The sequence below is a fragment of the Cricetulus griseus genome (assembly GCF_003668045.3).
Source record: "Cricetulus griseus strain 17A/GY chromosome 1 unlocalized genomic scaffold, alternate assembly CriGri-PICRH-1.0 chr1_0, whole genome shotgun sequence".
NCBI lineage: Eukaryota > Metazoa > Chordata > Mammalia > Rodentia > Cricetidae > Cricetulus > Cricetulus griseus.
Genome location: NW_023276806.1, coordinates 235,837,631 through 235,860,684, shown reverse-complemented (window position 1 = coordinate 235,860,684; position 23,054 = coordinate 235,837,631). Strand labels below are relative to the sequence as shown.

Genomic DNA, 23,054 nt, shown 5'->3' with positions numbered 1-23,054 from the left:
ACCAATTAAATCACAGTGCCCAAGAGCGGGCACTTTAGTATTCTTTAAGGTCCCCTGAGATGGTGCTAGTGTTGAGAAACACTGCTTTGTGAAAAGAAAGGCAGTGGCTTGGCCAAAGGTTAACATAGTGTACCTCAGGAGCAATAGCTCTGAGGATTTCTGGCTGAAAGATCTATGCAGGTGAAGAGGGTCCAAACTAAAGAGATAGCACCACTTACCCAATATTCTTACAAGCAGGGCCTATCTTTACCATATTACCTGGATGTGGCAAAGTCAAGTACAGAGAGAAGTTTAAATGCCATGGTGGCTTGGTTACAGTTATTTGAGTTTTGTTTGTTTTTGTAGTTATTCAGCCAAACTGTAAGTGAGTAGAAAATCCTGAATTGAGACCAAATTCATACGTTTACCTTGTTCCTCTGCCGTTTACCTTGTTCCTCTGCCATTTTGGGCACAAAGCCAGTTGGCTAATGTGTGACATCCATCTGATACTGTTGCTACCATATGGCTGTATTGCTAACAAAAGGTTCTATTTGTCGTTTATCAACCAGCTGAAAAATAGTGCTGTACCATAAGACCAATTAAGTATCTGTCTCAATCATTGAGAAATCTTTTAAAGAGAGTTAAATTTATGAAGAGACAAGTAAAAATGTGTTCATTTATTTTGAAATAATAAGGTGAGAAAATAGCCTGTTTGATCCAATCCGACAGATGTCTTCCAGTGCAGCGTCCTGATTAAAGGTATCCTGCTTGCATTTCACATTTGAAAATGTTTTGTCATTGCCTCAGCCTTTTCTTGAGCATGATAGTTTGTATCATGAATTCTGCTGTGGTTGGATTGCCTTCATGTACTTATTGTATATCCCCTCCCTTTTGTATAGGAAGGCAGAGATGTCAATAACCCTATGCCTAACCGAGGAGGCAATGGATTAGCTCCTGGGGATGACAGATTCAAACCTGTGGTACCATGGCCTCATGTTGAAGGAGTAGAAGTGGACTTAGAGTCTATTAGAAGAAAAAACAAGGCCAAAAATGAACAGGAGCGTCATGCTGGAGGAGATTCCCAAAAAGACATAATACAGAGGCAGTTCCTCACATTTAAGCCTCAGACTTTCACCTATCATGATCCTGTGCTACGCCCAGGGGTCCTCGGTAACTTTGAACCCAAAGAACCCGAGCCTCATGGAGTGGTTGGTGGCCCTGGAGAGAAAGCCAAGCCATTGGTTCTGGGACCAGAATACAAGCAAGCAGTTCAAGCCAGCATTAAGGAGTTCGGATTTAACATGGTGGCAAGTGACATGATCTCGCTGGACCGCAGCGTCAATGACTTACGCCAAGAAGAGTAAGCACACATCGTCTTCTTTCTAAATTTGGGGCAGCTATTGTTTTCTATAGATCCTTAGGATCAGAGAGGTTGTTAGGGATGACTAAAATATCTGTGCCTTTGTTTCAGGGAAATAAAAGGACCCTTGTTCAGTGAAATGGTCAGAAGGAGGAGGTCCCTATTTTGGGCATCATATTGAAGATGTGAAGTGTTCATTTCTGGGATCTCCTACATTGGTAGTAGTCAAAACATGGTCCCCAAACTAGCACCAGTCTGAGTATTTTGTTTCCAGTCCACAAAACATAAGTAAGCTTGCACCAGAATGAAATACACTGTACTACTAAACAGTTGGTGTATTAAATTGTACAACCTCCTCTGTGTGTTTTCATTCTGGGACAAGAAAGCTCCTCATCTTTGAAACAGTAACAAATACTGATGCTGCTTTGGGCATCTCATGTCCATAACTAGATTTATGCTTCCTCTGACTTTTTCCCTCCATAGTGAAACAGAAATCGAAACAGTTGGGTGTATGCAAGACGGATATTCAGAGAAAACTGTGACCTATACTTTTAAACTCTTTTCATGTGTTACGATCTTTAAGTAAAGGATTTTCAGCTCTTAGCTTTTGATAGACAGTGATTATTGAGTGAATTCAAAGCTTTCTCTTCCAGTTTATTCAATAATTGGTTCTACTACTGTGGGATCTAAGTAGCTTTCATGAATGTGAATGCAAATTTAATTCACGATGACTAGAAAACTCTTAAAAGGTATTCCTGATGTGCTGTTACTGTAATCTTTATTTTAAAAGGTTAACACAGTGGGTGCACACACTACTCTATCCACCCACAAACACACATGCATGGACCAGCATTCTTTATGACTGTATGATAAAATTCCCAATAGTGGCATTCCTTAGATTTTGACATTCATATTTAGCTAGGAAGTGATGAATGAAATAAGAAAAGAACATGGAAAGGAAGGAACAGCTCTGTGATGGGGAGAGACATCCATCTTATTCAGAGAAGCATCAGCATCTCATGGGGACTGTGAAGGAAGAATCATAGGACGGTTTGTTCCAACTGGAGCCTGAGTCATAAGACTGCCAGATGCAACAGCTCAAAATACAGTATACTTAGTTTAAGTCTGGATTGCAGATAAATAATTAAAAACTTTAGAATAAATTGTTGTCAAACACAGGCATATCTTAAGGTTTTTTGGCTTATTTGAAATCCAAATTGAAGTGGGCATCCCTTATCTTATCTGGTAACCCTCCCAGTCAGGTGTGAAGACAGACGTTACAGAGGTTGGACCTGCCATGTAAATGGCCTTTAGCTCTGGTACCAGGGTCTGTAGGAAGTTTGAGTGTGTTCCCATTATCTGAGCACAGCACTCATCTGTGTACGCCAGTGTTCTGTGTGTTCTTATGCCACTGTTGGAGGAAGAAGAATAGGGGGAGGGGAAAGTGTGCATCGTTTGTTGTCTTTCTCCTGCATGCCAGGATGCCCTGGTATTCTGGAATTACTAGAACAGTTCTCACGGCCAACCTGTGAGAGAAGTCTCACCTGTGTATATAACACTGAAGGCTCAGAATCCTATAAACCCAACAAAGTAGCAAAGGTAAGACTCATCAGTAGGTGTTTGTGTGTGGCAGTATGTACTATGTACTTTTTTAAAATGTGGTTTAAGACACAGGTACAAGCATAGCTAATTTCTAATAAAAATGTGTGGAAAGGAAATCACATCACATACAGTTCATAGGAGAGAGGCCTTTGGTTGTCACCACCAAAGGCATGTCTGATCACTCTCAGAACTGGTTTTTTGTTGTTGTTTGATTTTTTCAAGACAGGGTTTCTCTGTATTGTTTTGGAGCCTGTCCTAGAACTTGCTCTGTAGACCGGGCTGGCCTCAAACTCACAGAGATCTGCCTGCCTCTGCCTCCTGAGCGTTGGTATTAAAGGCATACGCCACCAACACCTGGCCAGAACTTTTTTTTTATGTATATCACCAAATGCATGTTTTATTACTCTCAGATATATATATCTGCCATTGTCTCTCTCCATCAGCCATGTCTCTCCTGAAATCTTGCAAAAGCTTGCTACCTGCTCTCTCTATTATTGCCTGTTACTCACAGAGCAACCAGTGTGATTCTTTAGAAGCCTGAATAAGGTTATTGTCTACCTTTCCATTGAACTTGAAATAATGCAAACTTGTAACTTGCGGCAGCCCTTGCTCCATGACTCTGCCTTGCAACCCTCTTTTGGATACCTTGTTCCTCTCCATGTCTCCTACCTGTGTGGGCCCATCTCAAGACTTCTGTATATGCTCTCCTTCCACTTGCTTTCTCCCTTTTTAGAACAGCTGGATTCTTCCCATTCTTTACCTCTTGGTTGGACCTCTGTACCCTTGCCATCTAATTTGTAATGCTGAGTTTTAGTCTCTTCATTCTCCATGGCCACTCTGCTTACACTACTCATCAAATCTCAAAATGAGATGCTGGCTAATTTAGTTAATTAGCTTTCTTTCTTATCAGATGATAAGCATAGGTTTTGTTTCCTTCACTGGGAACTTCTGGGTCAGTAGGAGCAAGGTGGTAAATACATCTTGAGGAAATGAGTGAATTAATGAATGTATTCTGGCAGAGTTCTGCCCCTGGCTTTGTTACCAGACATGAGATCTTTGATCTGCCATTTACCTTCTCTAACTTTAGTTTTTAATTCTTAACAATAGGTTTGACAGTATTGATCTGTCAGGGCTGGGATTCAAATTTAATGGCATAGTAAACTTAAGGTCTTTTCCTATAGTCCTGTTTATTAAAACCTTAAGTATTATTGGCTCATTCAACTACTGTGGAGATTTCCCAGAACCTTGTCATCATATTTAAATGTGTTCAGTTACTGTTTAACCTTGATCATCTCCAACACTCTTTGGGAGACATTAATGTCACTACTGCATGATCTAACTATTTTCCCTCTGTCTGCAGTGTCCCTTCCTGTCCTCCTTCATGCCTTCCATAGGCCAATTGTTTCCCATATTCCCATATTCTCTTACACAACAGCAACATAACCTAGAAATAACATGTGCTTTCTTTTCATGTATCATTCCTATTAAGTGTCATTGTTGTCCATCAAATAAAATGCTCTGACACTCTATCTTTATGTCTGCTCCTGAGCCTGTCCTTGAAGTTTTTTAGTAATGATACTCCCTTCTTTGAAACCATATTTCAAAAGACTCAATATAATTACCATCAGAAACGTCTTAACTGAATGCAGTTTATTTTTGACTGAACTCCTTTTCACACATATACAGGTGCGCGCATGTGCACGTGCGCACGCGCGCACACACACACACACACACAGTCAGAGCTGAGGATATAATTCAGGTACCAGACACTGGTGTAAAAGCCAAGCAGCTGTGGCAGCCTGCCTATAACCCCAGCACTTAAAGGCAGGGACAGAAAACAGCAGGAACAAGCAACTAGCCAGATTAGAACTGGTGAGCTCTGGGTTCAACAAGAGAGATCCTGTCTTAATATTCCATTTTGGTGATGGAGAGCGACAAGAGAAGACACATAGTGGGAACTTCTAGCTTCCACATAGACATGTGAATACCACATACAAGCAAGAAACCAAAAAAAAAAAATAATAGCTTTTATCCCTCTTTGAACACTTAATACTTAATGTAAAGTAACAAATAGTTTCGTAGATTTATGTTAGAATGTCAACTGTCCTAAGAGCTCTCTCTAAAATACAATTTAAGGTAAGAACAGCCCCCCTGGTTTTGCCCCCCTGGTTTTGCCCCCCTGGTTTTGCCCCCCTGGTTTTGCCCCCCTGGTTTTGCCCCCCTGGTTTTGCCCCCCTGGTTTTGCGTGTGATCTTGTGTGCCTAATAGTACGTTTATGCTTTTACTGAGAGCGTGTTAACAACATGCATATTGTACACACCACCCTCTTGCACCCCCTCCATCAGAGACTGTTGGTATGGCTGGTGCTCTGCAGCTGTGTCATTCACATAAGGGAACCACCTGCAAGGCTTAGCGACCTGCTTTGGGTTGTTGATCCAGCTGTGACATCTAACACTGTGGTTAACTTGCTCATTCTTGTGGCTGTTCCAGGGACTTCTCTGATGAGTGTTCTGTACCCAAGCCGCTGAGCTGCCCAGTTGCCTGCATGACTCATGGATATAATGCTTTGAATTGCATTCACTAGCTCAGTAATTTGCTGGTTGTTTATAACTTATTAAGAGGTTAACAGTATTTGGAGTGAGCTGGAGCCTCCATCTCCTTTTTTGAACACTTGAGTCAAGAATGACCTTTCTTGCCTTCACGTTTATTTTTAACAATGAAGTATAATTTATTGTAATTCAGTAAGTCTTAACTGGTATACAACTGGTATTTCCAGTTAGCCAGCCAGGGGATGAGAAAATACGGTCTCTGTCCCCGAGAGGCTCACCATCTGTCCTCAGGGAAAAAGGAAAGAATCTCCTAATGTAAACTAAAAGAGTCGTAACAAACGTGTGAGCAAAGACAAAATTCAGAGCAGTAAGTGCTCACATGGGGAGGGGGTAGTTAGTACAGGATTCAGGAAAAGGATACTGGGGAAGACTCCTGGAAATGGATAGAATGTTCCGAGAAAGAAGGTACATGAAGGAGTGGTCCGATTTTCTTGAATCGGAAAGTATTTGGAAAACAACAACAACAACAAGCAGAGCTGGTACCATAGGTAGGGTATTGGCAGTCATAATACCAAATATCATTTACAAAGTTCGTCTTGAGCTTGGAAGTCAGAAGCTGATGAAAACTGTAAGACTGCTAGACCAGTGTCTAGGATGGATCTGGGGGTGGAAACCGGCTCGGGGGTTAGTGGTAGTGGAATAGTAACTCCAATAGATGTTGCAGAACCAGAAAAAAAAAAAAAAAAGACAGTAGAAGACTCAGTAGGTCTTGGCAGATGATGGAGTGGAAGGAAGAATCCAAGGTAAATTCATGGCTAGCAAACCCTATAACACAAAGAAGCGGTGCTAGCTATAGATAGATAGAATTGGCTAGAACAAGCTTTCCTGCCCAGATCCCGTTTGCCTAGTTTATTCCCTGGCTTTAGTCTATTCATGCAGCCAGCCTGCAAGAGGAACTCATCTCTATAAAGTGGAAAGTTCTACTTGTGGTTAAGATAAAGTATCTTCTAATAAAGTTTGGGACTTGCTTTCCATTACTGTGAACTGCTAATGCAGACACATGAAAGAAGGCAGCCAGTCAAAGATATAGAATCCAACCTGGTTTTGTTTCAAAGAAATGAATTAAATATTTTGACTTGATCAAATTCATCTCCTTCTAATATTTAACCTTACCTCCCACTTACATGCCTTTTGCATCTCAGTTTATAAAGCTATCTTAGTTGCATTTGCAAACTAAGATAATAGATGTAAAGTGTAATAATAGATGTAAAGTGCTTTGAAAACTCTAAGAGCTACAGAAAATCTAATATGATTGTTAATAACGTTCTTAGTTCTTAAACTGTTCTGTGGAACATGGAGGAGCTTTGAAAATCCTTAACAATTATCCCTGTACCTTAAGAATTCCTCTCTTACCAGATTTCAAAGTAAATACTGATTTTTATGCTCTAATTTTATATTTAAGGTGAACTGTGATGCTGAGATTTTTCTCATTCTCTATCCACCGAAAGGTTCTCTTCTGGATCTATCAGATTTTCTAAGATACAGTAATGTAATTTGGGAAATGGTTAGTATTTGAAAAATGTCAGTTCATTAAAATGCTATACAGATTTCTTTTTGAGTTCTCGAGGCAGGATCTCATGTAGCGAGCCAGGCCCTTGCATCTTCTTCCCTTGTACTGGGCTGTGGGAATACCTCCATGTCTGGCCTTGTGATGTTGTTTTTAATTTCAGTTTCCATTTATCATGACTCATAAGTGTCAGAGTAAACTAAAATTTGGAGCCACTCATAAAAAATTAAAGCTTATATTTAAGTGATATATGTCTCATGTACATACATATGGATGGATGGTTCATGTACGTGAATGCACATTTCAGTCCTTTGCCCCAGTTTAAATTATTATAATATATGATGGGTCTTTATGAACATCTAAATATATGATGGGTCTTTGTATACTAAGAACAATTTTTTAACTCACAACCCTTTTCTCTAATAAACTCCAAAATATGTCTCATTTGCAAATTTTAGTTTGTCAGTCTTTGATCTAACATATAAGTCTAATGTATAGCAAATACATTTAAAAGGAGTTTGAGGTGAGCTGTGGTGGGTTTTCTTCTTGGAACTCCAAAGGTACTTTCTAACTAACTAGCTTAACATTTTTCACTCTTAGAAACTTCCTGTGTGTTTAGGGATTTTCCAGATGAACTTTAAAAATCAGTTCTGCTCTGCTGCCCTGCTTCTTCTTTCTTTAGTAAACACGAACATGAAGAGACGCACAGGGACACACATGGCCCTCGGGAACCCCCCCTCCCCCCCCTGCTGTGACCACAGAGCTGCCTTCTGTTTAAGGTTCTGGCTAACAGCTGCAGGTGTGTTTAAGCAAACCAGGAGTTGTCACAGAAATCAAAGGGTAGTCTCAAGTCACCCTTATTCCCATACACTGAAGAGGGTACAAAATTCACAGCCTGAAGTTACAGAGACTAGAAACTATGGCAATGTGTTGCTCCAAGTTCCCATCATCAGAGCACCAGAAATCTTAAATCCCCTTGCCCACTCTTGACACGCTTTCCCTTGATGCCCTCTGCGGGCTCACTTCCTCAAGTGGCAATAACTCTTTTACTGCTGAGACCTCATACTGTTCACAAGCGTCTTCCCATTTGCTGGCAGCCGCCAAGTTGCTGTTCCAGGGGTTAGGGTGAGGGTTCTTGGAATTTATCTCCTTACCTCGATTGGTTACCTATCTTACTCATCACCCAGTGTGTCTGATGAAGTTAGGAATGCCCATTGCTCAGACTGGCTTTTCCCAACCCTCTGCTCCCCAGCAGGAGTTAGGACTAAATTTCTAGAAAGCAGTTAAAGATATTTATAGCGGGACTGGAGAGGTGGCTCAGCAGTTAAGTGCAATTGTTCTTGCAGAAGACTCTGGTTTGGTTCCCAGCACCCACAGGGTGGCTAGGAAGCATGTGTAACGCCAGTCCCAGAGGACCTAACACCCTCTTTTGGTCTCCATGGGCACTACACACATGTAGTGCACAGACATACCTGCAGGCAGAACACATAAAAAACCTTTTGAAATCTTTGAAAAATTATGTGTGGTGCCATCCCACTTCAGTGACATAATCTCAGGTAATTGGTTCTCTTTTTTTTTTTTTTTTTCTTGTCAGACTAAGTTTCCTATACTAGAGAGATTGTTAGAAGGTAAAATATTTGCTTTGTAACATGAAGACTGAGTTAGAGCCCCTGAACCCATGCAAACACTAGATATGTCCACATATCCATATTTAAATGCATGCCCATAACTCTGGTGCTGGGCTCCAAGAGAAAGAGGCAGATCCCAGGGGCTTATTGCCTGGTCAGGGAGCTTTGGGTTCAGTGGGAAACCCTGTTTCAAAAAATAATGTGGGAAGCAAGAGGAGAAGACATCTGGTGTTGACCTCCGACTTCCACATGTAACACACACAACTGGAAAAAGAAAACCAAGTATGTTTTCTGCCTATCAGAAACACCAATGGGGACCCTGAAGGACTCTTTTTGTACCTGCTCTTCCTAGAATGTCTCAGTCTGGAAGGCTGTCAATCTCTGCAAAGTAATTAGCCTTTGGTTTCTGCTCAAAGGTCAATTCCTTAGGAAGGAGGAGCACTTCTAAGAGATCCAGATGTTCCACCCTGTGAAGGGCTGCCGTGTGGACGCTCAAAGCAAATAGGAAGTATAGGGCTAGCCTCCACAGCTTAGCATGGGTCCTCTGGGCACTTGCTGGCTGAGACTGTGAGCAACAGCCAGAACCATTAGACAAGGCTGGTTTACAGCGTGCACTCTTGACTGTGTGTTGGCTCTTGTGTGTTTGGTAAATAAGGAAGCGGCATCTGTTAGTGCAGAGGACCTGAGGGCTCTGAGGTTTTCTCCTGGAGGTTACTGTTTGGTGATCAGGGGCAGGCCCCTCATGGTTTAAGAAGTGAACATAGTGTAGCTATGAAGACCTTAAGGAAAAAGGCCTTCCTTTTTGTGATGCCTCGTGGCTTCAAGACCCACAGAATTTAGCGTGATGTTAGGCAGTCTAGGAAACTACAAGTGCATCCAGAAAAGCTGAAAGGGAGTTGTTTGATGAGTAATGCCATTTTTTGGATTGGGCTTTTCATTTTCCTTAAATGTGCTATACTAGAACCTAATGTCTCCCAAAATCTCCAGAGTGGGGAACACAAGCCTGTGGGTTTTAAGGCTGCAAAGCATGGACTGTGGTATGAAGTGCAAACTTCTGAAGTGAAATTGTTGTTTGCTTTTTGCTTTCCTTCAGGATTTGCTCCCACAGCCGGAAAACAAGGGTTTTTAAGTGGTCTGCTCCTAGCCCTCTTATTTCCTGAAGTCCTAAGTTTTGAGTCATCTGATTTTATTCTGGTTTACCTTAAATCTGTTCTTCCTATATTTTGTCTTGGTGCATGAAAATCTACCTGGGAATATTTGCATGCCATTCTACCAGAAGTACTTGGCTGTAAAGAACAGTAAAAGCCAAACCACTGAGCAAATGACCATCATATGGAACAGCTGTAGAAGGGAGGCATTTTCCTCATTGGAAATCAGTCATTCTTTGAAAGTGACTCCCTGTCACCTATAAGGAAAAGGAAGATTCCCCTACCTCTGCATTTATTCTAGACACACAGCTCTCATTCTGGAAAACAAACAGGTATTGTCCTTGGGCCACACACTCAGGAGCAGTTTAGTGAGGGGGCTCACTATTGCCAGTGATAGGCTGTAAAACCCTGTGATGATATCTTTGCCCCCTACACTAATGGGTGTTTTTGTTCTTGTTTTTAAAGATCATTGTTGGAGAGGGGACAATTTGTCAAATTAGTTGAATCAGATCAGAGTCAGTTAGGACACTTTTTCTCTCTCAAGAGTAAGTGTGAGGCTGAATCCCAAGGAGAAAACAAGCTGTTGGAGAGACTTGGAGGCAGAATCTGCGCCATTTTCCTTCAGTGGGGATTGTGGAAGCAGTAGCACGTACAGGGTATATATCCCAAGTGCGCTTTGAATAAGTTAATTATCTTTGCTCAGTGGAAGCTAAATGTGTAAAAGATGCGCTTGGTTATAGCATCAGCAGGACTGTTGTTTTGTCATCCCTACAATATATAAAGTAAATGTGCTAAAAGGTTTAAAAAAAAAACTCAGCACCAAAGTCAAGCTAATTACACAAGCTGCAGTCTTATATAAATAACATACTTTAATTACATTTCAGCAATACCTTTTAGTGTGTCACGGGAAAATGGCCCATAGCTATTCCTTCCTCACTGAGTCCTGTGGGAGATTCCATCTTCAAAGTGTAGCTAACACGCGGAAGGAAAATCACATTTTTAATGACCCAGTAACTTATTTTAGAGTGAGCAGTGCCATTTCAATCAAAGGGGAAAATATCTGCACTTTGTTCAGAATAGAAAGTCCCAGTGAGAAAATCAAAAACTAGGATAAAGGGCTCTGGAGGAAGATTTGAGAGTCTCAACCTCACGTTCCTGAGGCCCTGGAGATGAGCACCTGCCAGTGTAAAGGGGAGAGTGGTGAGCCTCCCTGAATGGAGAAGACAGGCTCAGTGTGCTCATCTTCCTGTGAGGCAAGAGCGCCCCCCAGAGCCCAGGAAGATCCTCCAAAGAAGATCTTTTCCATGGATTCTGCCCCTCCACCCCCAGAATGAGAGGGAATTGGGATAGGGGTGGGACTGAAGGAAGACCGAAAGTTGCTGAAAGCTTTTGGTGATGTCTGTAGAGCACAATGATTAAGGAAAGAACCAATAGGTCTTTGAAAACTAAGTCCAGTTTAATTAGCTCCTCTATGCTTTCATTACTAAGAATTAGAATAACACAAGATTTCCTTCTATTGCAAGTTTCTGAACAACAGAAAATTTAACTGTCTACCATAATTATTAAATTCTAACCAAACTACCTCAAAATCCTATTTACACTTTTTCAAGTTATTATCGTTGTAGAGTTATTATCTGTCTTTGTTGCCCTATGTAACTTCCAACTTTGGATCCTCCTGCCTCGGCCTATTTTTGGGGTGTGTGTGTGTGTGGGCACTTTATTGTAATAGTTAATATTTGCTAGTGATTGCTTTGGAATTCAGGAATTTAACAAGATACCCAAAAGTTATCCATAGTTTCTGAAGCTTAGAGACTGTAGTAGGATAAATATCCTATGTATTTATGTGATGTCAACTTCTTATGAGACATTATTTCTGTGACCTAAATTCTAAACTTTGAATTCATGGACTTAAGGCCCTGGGTAGCTTATTCTATCCAAGGCTTTCTCTTTTTAGCAAGTTAGTGAATATAAAAGGGGATACATTTTGCCATAGGTAGTATAGACAGAAAGTAATTTAAGTCTTTTAGAACCAGATTTTCAGCAGGAAACAAAACTAGATGGCATCATTTACTCTTTTCATCCCAAGTCACATTCTGACATTTTTTTTGTGCAGTTCCTAAGTAGTAAGGTAGCAGGTTCTGTGGTCCCAGACATGATGCTGTGGGACCAAGCTAGCCCTACAAGGTGATGAAATCCTTCCTCCCCGTCAGTATCCATCAAGGGGCGAGATATGTGGACAGACACACACCTTGTGGCATTGTGGATCAGGTTTGTTAGGGTAAAATATATTATTTCCCAGGGTTCTTTGAACCTCAGTTTCCTTATTTGTAAAAAGAAGTTGTAGGCATGTTCTCTCTCAGTCTGTTTCATCCACACAATCCTCCAGTTCCCCTCTGTAACAGTCTTTTTAGACAGCTCTGGACTTCCATTCTTTACATCTTCTTGGAACCCTTGCTCCTTAAATCAGTCTAGAATTCTCTATCCTTGATGATCATCAGAAATCTCGCCTGTACCGACATGAACTCCTCTTCCTGTGTTCACATTCTCCATTAGCTCTTCTACCATGCTTTTCTAGATTCTGAAGCTGAAGAACCAGCAAGCAAGCAGCTGGTATTCAGCTATCAATTGTTCAAGGTTGCTACAGTTTTCTCCCTTAGTGTTGCTTTTTCCTCTACTCTCAGAGATCTGAGGGGGTGGTTGGCAGTAGATCAGCTTTGGGCACTGCCAGCTATCAGTGTTGGAAAGTAGCAGTGGATGAGCGTCTAGAACTTAGTCTAGGCAGCATCCTTGCTGAGGCATGGCATGCATTGAGTTCTTCCCAGCACGCTAGCAATTCCCACTCCTTTGGCAGAACTTGCACTCCGGTGCCCAGCCGCTCATCACTGTGTCCAGTTTGGCAGAGAAAGCATCAGTCTGGCAGCAGAGAGACCAGGTTCCCCCTTTTTCATTTCCCCAAAGTGGGCAAGGGATCAGGACAGATTAGCTAAGAAGACAGTCATCAGTTGATATTGCCAAGCTCAACCCTGCTTGCATCTCCAGGATACAGCCCTGTTAGAAAAGCCTTTGTGTACACTAGCTCCCACGATGGAGAAAGACCCCTTTGCTCTGTAAGTGAAGAAGTGAGTGGTTATCTAGCCCTTCTCCGTGTCTGGCAGCAACCACTGTCTGGAGAACATTTGTCATGGTCTTTTACCATGCATTTATACATTCCTGATTTTTAGGGCATAAGAACTAATTCTTTCTGCCAAGAGGGGTCATCATCACTTATGTTTCCTTGTGTTTAAGCCTCATCAGTCTTCCCTACATGATGTCAGCCTGTGACATGGCTTGCAAACTGCCTAGCATACATAAAGCGCCAAAATAGACCAGCTATTTATAGTGATAGTGATAGTGGTGGAAGGCTGGTTATGCTCTGTCTCGCTCTCCTTTTCTCTCCTCCTCTCAAGCGATAATGATATAGCCTTGAATTTCTTCCACGCTCCTATTCCTAGGGCTTTCTTTTTTGTTTGTTTGTTGCCTTCTTCTTCCTCTGAGTCCACATCTTTGCTTTCATTCCACTTCTCAAATGCCCCGATTAGATTGTCCAGTTTCCATGGGAACCGTGTGGAAGAGTCATTGTCACGTAGTGGCTTTCCTCCAGAATGGCCTGGGCACTTTCAGAACATTCTCACACAGTGTTCTCCATAGTCATAGAAGATTAGAGGCTAAGGTGGCCAAGAAATCTTTCCATGTTCTCGTTGCACACAGGGGATCTCTTAAGTGACCATCAAAGTGTAGGTGGCTGCCCAGAGAGAATTCAAATTCTCTATGATCTTTCACCACACCAGCTGCCTCCTCCCCTGCCCCCCCCCACCCACACAAGAAAATATGGGATAGTTTCATGTGTAATGTTGTGGCACATTCACAAAGCTCTTCTATAGCAATGAGCTGGAGGAGCAGTGACGAAGAGGAAAAATATTAAGAGGCTAAGTGGGTAAAAAGCACTTGCCGCCAAGACTGATGCCCCGAGTTTTATCCCCGGGAGGCTCGTGGTATGAGGGAAGAACCAGCTCCCACAAGCTGTTCTCTGACCACACATGCAGATGCATTCCCCACCCCTCACACATACATGCACCATACACTCACACAATACAAAAGTGAAACAAATGAATAAAAATGTTTTGAAAGCTTTACAAGATGGTGTATGAAGATGCTAAGAGATCCATTGCTTTGTATGCTAATGTAAGAAATAAGTTGCAATCCTAACCTGACTCTCTTAAAGTGTGGGCATTAAAAAACCCAGTTGTATGTTTAAGGGCTTCTGCTTACACTTAAGTTGGAGAACTCAAACCAAGAAGAGAACAGAAAGGCACCCCAAGAACAGAGAGAGGAGGGGAGCATTAAGGGACTGGGCCAGCCTAACCATCATGCCAGGCCTGTCACCTAGATCCCAGATTTTTATCTGTGAGTCCCATATGGTGTCGCATAACTAAATACAGGAGTTGTGAAAAATGTAACAGTAACAACAAAGAAAGGTTTTGAACATGCAGCAACCAAAAATTAATTCAGAATGAGTCAATGCAGAATGAGCCCCAAGTGTTTCTGCAATAGCATGCACCCATTTTGCATCGTGGGACTTCACTGACACCTTGGTTCTGTGAATCTGGACACATAGTATGTACACATAGCATTATACACACCATTGTGCAGTGTAGGGCCTACAGAGACTGCCTGGAACACCTCGGCTGTGATTGGAGACCGAGGTATATGGTGACGTATGGTATTTAACAATACATATGATGTTTTCTCCTTTCTTAGAAATACAATTAAGCTGCAGAAAACAAAGACAGTATTTTTCTATTGTCATTTATCAACATGTAAATATCAAATTACTGAACTTTTGAATGGATTGTGTCCAAATGTTTTGATTTTCTTTTTAAATGCCTTTCGGTGCTGGGAGGGTGCCTGCATGGGGACCCAAGTTCAATTCCCAAGAACAGGAAAGAGAAACTTACTGTTTGAGTTTGAGTTACAGTTTAGTTTCATAAGAAAAAGAAATTGAATAGATGTTTGTTTGGGAATTAGGATAGAATTTCCAACAATTTCTGAACTGTCACTACCAGGCTTCTGCCATTCTGTGCCGCATGTTTGTGTTAAGCAGAGTTCTCAGCCTTGGCAACTATAAAATCAATAGGATAGGTGTGGAGCTATGTGCCTCTAACCCCGGAACTGGGGAGCCAGAGGCAGGCAGATCCCTGGGAATAAAGAAGGTACACAGTAAGACTCTGCCTTGAACAAAACTAAACAGGATCCTGCAAAGCAGCAACCCTTTGCAGTAGAATGTCAACTTGGCAAGTCTGAGCCTGAGATCAGGGTACTTGGGGTTCACACACTGCAACATCCCATGGAGAGCCAAAGAGAGCATCAGGAACAAACGTAATAAGGATCCCAAAAGGGTCCATTCCAGTAGTAACAGGAGTCCCACCGGTTGGAGAACATGATGGTTAGGGACCACCTTTTCCCTGTGTCACAGGGCAGGAGTTTTTACTTCTGATAAGACCCCTCTCCCCCTCATTGTGTGGCACTCACCCTTGTCTGAAGTGTGCTATCCTCATCATCATCTTTCATCCTGTCATCACAGGAGAGTAGGAATGCTAAAGACAGGGGGGAAACACAGTCCTTCACACCAACTGAGGGTAAAGAAATACCTGCTTTCCTGTATTTGAGAGGTCAATCTCTAATTTGCATCAAAGGGAGTGAAGAAAAATGCATCGTGGGTGTAGGGCTTAGTATTTCAGTGATATTAAATAAATACCTCTTAGTAAAGAACACCTTTGTCACTTCTGAAAACCTAACCTATAATCTAGCCTATAATTCTTTTGGCTAAGCATCTTTGTAGGCTAACCTAGCATCTAGTAAAGAGAACACATTGTCCTTGCAAGAGGGTAGGTTGTCATAAAACAGGCTAATTTCTCTCTAACTGCTTCTTGGTTACTGCTGTTGCTAAGTGGCGAGGCCGCCCTCCTCATCCCTTGCTGTTCCTTTGGCAGCTTCAGCTTGCAGGGCATTTTTATATGTGCATGACTTGCCCTGACTTCTTTTAAATGAGTCTTTTGGTTATTCTCTGTCACACTATAGTTTTTATCAGAGCATATAATTCATTTTAATTGAGAAGCTGTAACTCCATCTCCGTCTTTTACATCTTGTGTGCCGAAGCATTTGCCTGTGGGATGGAAATTCTTGTGTCCAACACACTTCCCCTTATAGTGAGCAGTCCAAGAGCAGCAAATTCTGTAGCTGACCCCAACTCCTTTCCCACCTCATTATAATACTAGGACATGAACCCAGAGCCTTGTGTGTGGTAAGAATATGGCCCCACCTCCCACTACATGATTTTTACTAAGTTGCCCAAACTGGCCTTTGTCTTACTCTGTAGCCAACATGAATCTTCAGCCTCCCAAATATCTGGGATTGCAAGCCTATAGCACTTAGTTTGGCTTTATAGCTGACTTTTCAATAACTGCCTTCATTAATGAAATGTCATTTCTGTGCCTCTGAATTTTGATGTGTACTCAGTCCACAGGTCTGCTCTATAGTGACTGAATACTATCTTCCAATACTGAACTATTGCTCCAAGGTATCTTAGTTAGGGTTTATTGATGTGAAGACACCGTGACTACAGCAACTCTTATAAAGGAAAACATCTAATTGGATCTGGCTTACAGTTCAGAGGTTTAGTCCATTATTGTCATGTTGAGAAACATGGTGGCAGGCAGACCTGGCACTGGAGAGGTAACCAAGTATTTTATATCTTCAGGGAGCCATACTGGGCATAGCCTGAGCATATGAGACCTCAAGGCCCACCCCCACAGTGACACATTTCCATTAACAAGGCCATGCCTCCTAATAGTGCCACTCCCTATGGGCCAAGCATTCAAACACATGAGTGTCTGGTGGGGCGGGACTGCAAAAGGGCAAAATACGGGGTTAGGCTTTGCAAACTCCTGGTCACAACCGTTTCCAGTATTTAATTTTATTTTATGTATGTGACTGCTTTAAAATACCTCCTACTCCTTCTTTGTACACTATTGAGTATTTGACAGAAACCATGGTCCTGGAGCCATAACTCAGGCCTACACAAGCCTTACAGAACAAGATTTTTTCTGTAAGGCACAGCACGGTGTCTTTATGCTTCGAAATGCCAGATAGCACTTTGGTATTACACTTGGGGCCATTTTAAACAACAAAATCCACAACAAAAAGTATAAAAAGGAGAATAATGGGGTATTAAGTAGTCTATAGCAAGGATACATCTTCTGTACAAAAGCAGAGACAATGAGAGCATCATCCCTGTCAGCCTGTCAGCTGGCTCCAGGTTCCATCCTGACTGTGGACAAAGACTGAATAATACAGATCCTCTAATATAGTAAATATTTTTACTTGGTAGGTTTGTGCCAAAATACAACCTGAGAATGGATTATAGAAATGTCAAGAACGAAAATAAAGCTTAGAATATCAATTTTTCCATACAAGGAACAGAAACAAATTGGCCTGTTATTATTATGATTATTATTACTCCTAGATTTCGTCTTTCTTTTCCTCTATCCCACCCACCTTACTTCGCTTTGTCCCCCATCTCCTTTTTACGGACACCTCACTGCTAAAATGGGCTTGGGAAGGAAGCTGGAGCCCTGCCAAGCTGTGCTCCCCAGAGGCTGCTGCAGTCCGGGGCGTAAGCGATGGGACTCTGGCAGCTCTCTGCACTGTTTGGAATATTTATTAGATTTGGTGCTGCAGTAGTCTCTGTTGATTAGCCTTCGTAATCAGAGTTCCAGAGGTGCTGATGACTGTGTAAACACATCAGTGCCCTCCTCCTTCCAGCTATCCAGTACCTACCTTTCCTCAACAGGTGGCTGCTCTATTCAGTCTGTTCAGTTATCTTGTTAACTGGCCTTGATTTTTATCTGGCATTTTTAATAGCTTCAGATTGTATCGCCCCCTCCTGCTCCAGAGAAATAAATGATTTCCATGTAGCACATAAGCAAAGGAACGTTCTACCAGTTTGTCACTTCAGTCTTGGCCTCAAAGAAATGTTACACAGAGGTCAGCAGACCATGAAGTCTGCCTCTAAGGGATGCAGGCAACAATTTGGAAGTCCTGTGGCTTGTGTGATATGGAGAACTTTATTCCTGGGGTGAGAAAGATGTAATACAGGGGACATGTGTGTAGAAGGAGATTTTTTTGTCTTGATCCCACTGAATGGGTTTTCCTCCACCTACTGAGTTCCACAGTCACTTAATGAAATAACCATTCTGAGACATAATATCAGCTACAATTGTTTAGCCAATGGCTTAGGCTTCTTACTGGCTAGTTCTCTCTTAATTATTAACCCATTTCTATTTATCTGTGTATCTCCACGTGACCTTGTCTTACCAAACAGTGCCTGGGCTTCCTGTGTCCCCGGCAGCTATATGATGTTTGTCTTTTGTCTTTTCCCTGTCTCTTTGTTTGAAATTCCCACCTAGCTAAATTCTGCCTGTCCATTGGCCAGAACAGCTTTATTCATCAACCAATAAAAGCAACACATATTTGCAGCATATAGAAGGACATTCCCATCACAAGTGTTTTGTGGGTTTGGCTTTTTTTTTTTAAACCTATGACAATAAGCCTTACAAGTGTCTGTGCTCTCAGAGGAAAGACTTCACAGATAGACACCAACTTCAGAAAGTGGTCCATTCAGCATCCAGAGGATCCAACCAAATTACCCGTCACTCTTAAGTTTCAGAGACAGAAAAAACAAAAGGCCACATTGTGTGTTGCCTGTGTTTAGGGAATAAACAGGAGAATACAGGAGAATTGATGTTCGACATTATGGTATCTTCCGTACCGAGGAAGCTTCCAAAATGACCTCTTTTCATGAAGGTTTTAGGGTAAATCATGACCACAGAGACCACTGGCACTCCCCCCAGTGGTCATCAGTGCCTGCCACAAGCAAGCTGACTTTTGATGGCTTGAATATGAGACGAGCGTTTGGACAGGAGAGCACTGAGAAATCAGTTAAATGTGTTTTCATGAGTACAGTTCCTTTAGTTACCACAACGTGATGTCTACTTGCAACCATTTAAAGAAATTTCAGACTTCCTTACTGTGTGATATGCATAATGGAGCCAACCCCCAATGGCCTCAGACCATTTAGGATTTCTGAGGTGTATGCACAAAGGTATGATTTTTCTACCACATGAAGTACTTTATTTCTAAAATGGTGAAATTAAATACAATTACTTGATAATATTGGGAACATTATACTGGAACTCTAGTGCTGGCTTTCCCATTTGGATTTAGAAATCAGCAAAAGTTGGGACTGGCCCTAGGAAAACATCTCTTTCCCCAGTGTTCTTCTGTCCTTGTTTCTCCTTGTACATGGGCACACTTATCTTTTTTCTAGCTGCCCTGGTCCTTAGAGAAACCGGCTTATTGGAGGCTGTGCTCTGTGTGATGGATCTGTTGCATCAGTGCAACTATCTGCAAGGACATGGATCTACACAGACAACCCACTCGAATAATGAAGGGAAAAAAAGGCAGAAATGAAGTATGAAGTTAGCCTAAGCAGAATTTGCAAATCTCTGAGCTCTCCTACCATTAAAATGAGAGTAGGTATAAGTAACTTCTTTAATGTGCCCTCACTTAGAATAGATAGATATTCGTCCAGCAGAACTCCACACAAGGCTAACAGGGCAATCTGGTGTAATGATGCTCATGTGCCGGCATTCATGCTGGGGAAAACCTATAACAGAACAGCATTTGTGAGAATCAGGTTTCACAGCAGAGCTCTTACTAGGGAGTTGCTGAGTGTGAAGCTGCCAGTGTGATGTTCTCTTCACTTACAGTCGTTCTTACTGGTGGTTTCATTTTTAAATGCCTTAAATTATAGAAAATTACATGTATATAATAGATAATGTAAAGAAAAAAATCACCTGTAACCCTACAACTCAGGTAGAGTTTTGTTAGTGGATTTTTTAAGACAGGTTTCCTGTAGCCAAGACTGGCCTCCAATTCCCTATGTAATAGAAGATGACCTTGAACTCTTAATTCTCCTGTCTCCACCTCCCAAGTACTGGAATTTCAGGAACACACCGTCACACCCACTTCCAGGTACCATTTTTTTAAACAATGACATTAGATAGCAATTATTTCACAAATAAAAAATTAACCTTAATTTATGTCAATAAACTAAAATACATACAATGTGAAATATTTTGAGATTAACTGTTGTTTGTTTGGATTAAAGTAGATTCAATATCCTACCCTGCTTTTGTTATAATAATCTACCTTTTTTCATCAATCCTATATCATATCCCCTCTTTCTTCTTTAGAAAGAGATTGACTATGACCAATATTGACTATCACTATGACCAATAACATTATGTATAACCATAAATGAAAACAAATATTCATAAACAATATTTGAGAATTTGGGCATAGTTCTCTAGACTAATTCATGTTAATTGGGGGCACTGGTAATCTTATGGGACCCTGAGAAAATTTAGAATTATGGTCAACTCCTGACTGGGGTATTTTGCATGATTAGTCCATCTCAGCCAGCAGCCTTGTTGGATCACCTGGGCCATTGCTCCCATCAGAGACCTCTCAGGGGTTCTTCCTCCATTAAACCATATTAACCCGGAAGGAATCCACAGCTTCTCATCATCCGTGGAAATAAAAGCAGAATCTCAAAGCAACATATCCTTAGACCCAAATTTCCAAGTCAAGATACCTTTAAAATATATAGGCTGATTTAACTTAGCAGCCCCCACAATCAAATGGCTCTCAGCAGTTAACAGTCAAAAAATCCAAAGAAAACAATATACATAATTCAGGCACTCTATATACTTTCCATCTTTACATGGCTTATTAAATTTTTATTACCCTATTCCTTTTTCAAGGACCTCACTTTATTATCTTTAAATTACTCTTTTAATCTGACTGTATCTATACTTTTCTCCTCTCTCCCTAGCCTACAGACATTTTGTTTACACACTGTGACCTATTTAGAGGTTTCTTTTGGTCTTAATCTGCCTTTACTGCATATCTGTAATCCTTTTCTGACCATGAGTCTTTTAAACTGCTAAGTCAGCATGGCTAATACCAAAGCAGCATCTTTGGCTGCTGCCTCCCCGCTCTCCCCTTGGCTACCCAATATGGCAGAGGTGAGAGCCACACTTACCCCCTAACTCTGGGAAGCTGTGGGGTCCACACTGCCACCAAGTACCGTGCAGCCCGCAGGCCCACAAACCCCAATCAAGTGCTCCATAGCAGGATATTCCAAAAGAGCTCCAGCACAAACCAGGAAGTGGTTTTTTAAAGGAGTCATGCCTCCGTTAGCCACGAGCAAACAGAGAAAGGATGGTTACCAAGAAGCAGCCCTTGATTCTATTTTTTGTATGTTTAGAAACTTTTATTAAGCTCTTTCAGGTCTTATGTGAAAACAAACAAACAAACAAAAAAACAAAAAAACGGAGATTTCCCTTACCCTGCCCTGACCTTTAGCTGCTTCTAAATAATCACTCAGAAGCTTATATTAATTATTAATGCTCAACCAATAGCTCAAGCTTATTACTAGCTAACTCTTACATTTAAATCAACCCATATTTCTGTCTATTTTGCCATGTGATTGAAGGCATGTTACCTCATTTCCTACATGTTTGTTTGGTGGCTGGCTGGCATCTCCCTCAGCCCCTCTCATCTGAGTTCTCAGTTTGCTTGTTCCACCTAACCTTATCCTGCGTGGCTACTGGTCAAACAGCTTTTATTATTAACCAATGAAAGGACTGTATATTGGCAGTATATGAAAAGATCATTTCCACAGCATCCTCCCTCTCCTCTGCAAGATTCCCCAAGCTCCACCTAATATTGGCTGTGCATCTGCTTCCATCAGTTACTGGGTGAAGGCTCTCTGATCTCTTTGATGACAGTTCTGCTAGGCTCTGATTCCACAACACTGCAGGCAGGACAAACTGTAGGTTGAAGGTTTTGTGACTAGATTGGTGTCCGAATCCTTCCACTTGAGGCCTTGTCCGGCTACAGAAGAAGGCTGGTTCAGGCTCTGTGTCCCCCATATACTAGGAGTCTTTGCTAGGGTTACTCTTGTAGATTCCATGGAGTTCCCATTGCACTAAGTTTCCACCTCTCTCCCAAAGTGCCTCCAATTACAACTGTTTTTTATGTGTCTCCCAGTATTTTCTCCTTCCCTCCCCTGCTGTCTGATCCCCTCCTGTTCTCAACTCCATCTGTCCTGAGTCTACTCCCCCCAAAAAAATCTATTGTTTCCCCTTCCCAGAGAGATCTTTGTTGCCCTGTCCCTTTACACCCTCCTTGTTACCTAGCCTCTCTGGGTCTGTGGACTGTAGCATGGTTATCCTTTATTTTATAGCTAATGTCCACTTATGAGTGAGTACATACCATGTTTGTATATCTGTGTCTGGGTTACCTCACCCAGAGTGATATTTTTCTAATCCATTCATTTCCATTTATTTGCCTTCAAATTTCATGATGTCATTGTTTTTAGTAGCCAAGTAATACTCCATTGGGCAAATGTATCCCATTATCTATTCTTTGGTTGAGGGACATCTAGGCTGTTTCTAGTTTCTGGCTATTATGAATAAAGTTGCTGTGAATATAGTGAGCAAGTGTCCTTGTAGGAAGGAGCATCCTTTGGATATATGCCCAGGAGTGGTATAGTTGGATCTTGAAATAAACGGATTCCTAATTTTCTGCAAAACCACTATGCCCTATTTATTTCCAAAGTGGCTGTACAAGTTTGTACTCCCACCAACTGTGGAGGAGTGTTCCCTTTACTCCACATCCTCTCCAGCATGAGCTGTGACTTGTGTTTTTTATCTTAGCCATTCTGACAGGTGTTAGATGGTATCTCTGAGTCATTTTGATTTGCATTTCCCTGACGGCTAAGGATGTTGAACATTTCTTTAAGTGTTTCTCAGACATTTGAGATTCCTCTGTTGAGAATTCTTTTTAGATCTGTACCTCCTTTTTTAATTGGATTATTTAGTTTGATCATGTCTAGTGTCTTGAGCTCTTTAAATTTCTGTTTTCTTTGACGCACTATTTTCTTATCTGCATGCTAGGCATTCCTCTCCCTGGTTCAATTCATTTTGTTGGTCCTTTATTTCAGAACATTTGGAACCATTTCTAGTTTCTCACTATTGTAAAAAATGTTGTGATGGA

General features: G+C 41.5%; 1 protein-coding gene across 2 annotated transcripts in view; it reads left to right on the top strand.

Moving 5' to 3' along the window:
* Galnt7 (polypeptide N-acetylgalactosaminyltransferase 7) overlaps positions 1 to 23,054 on the top strand; it is a 128,312-nt gene that overhangs the window by 64,812 nt on the left and 40,446 nt on the right. For both annotated transcript variants that reach the window (XM_027394087.2, XM_027394088.2), the window contains exon 2: positions 879 to 1,339. In XM_027394087.2, coding sequence (XP_027249888.1) covers positions 879 to 1,339 — 461 coding nt within the window. The remainder of the gene's footprint in view (positions 1 to 878; positions 1,340 to 23,054) is intronic.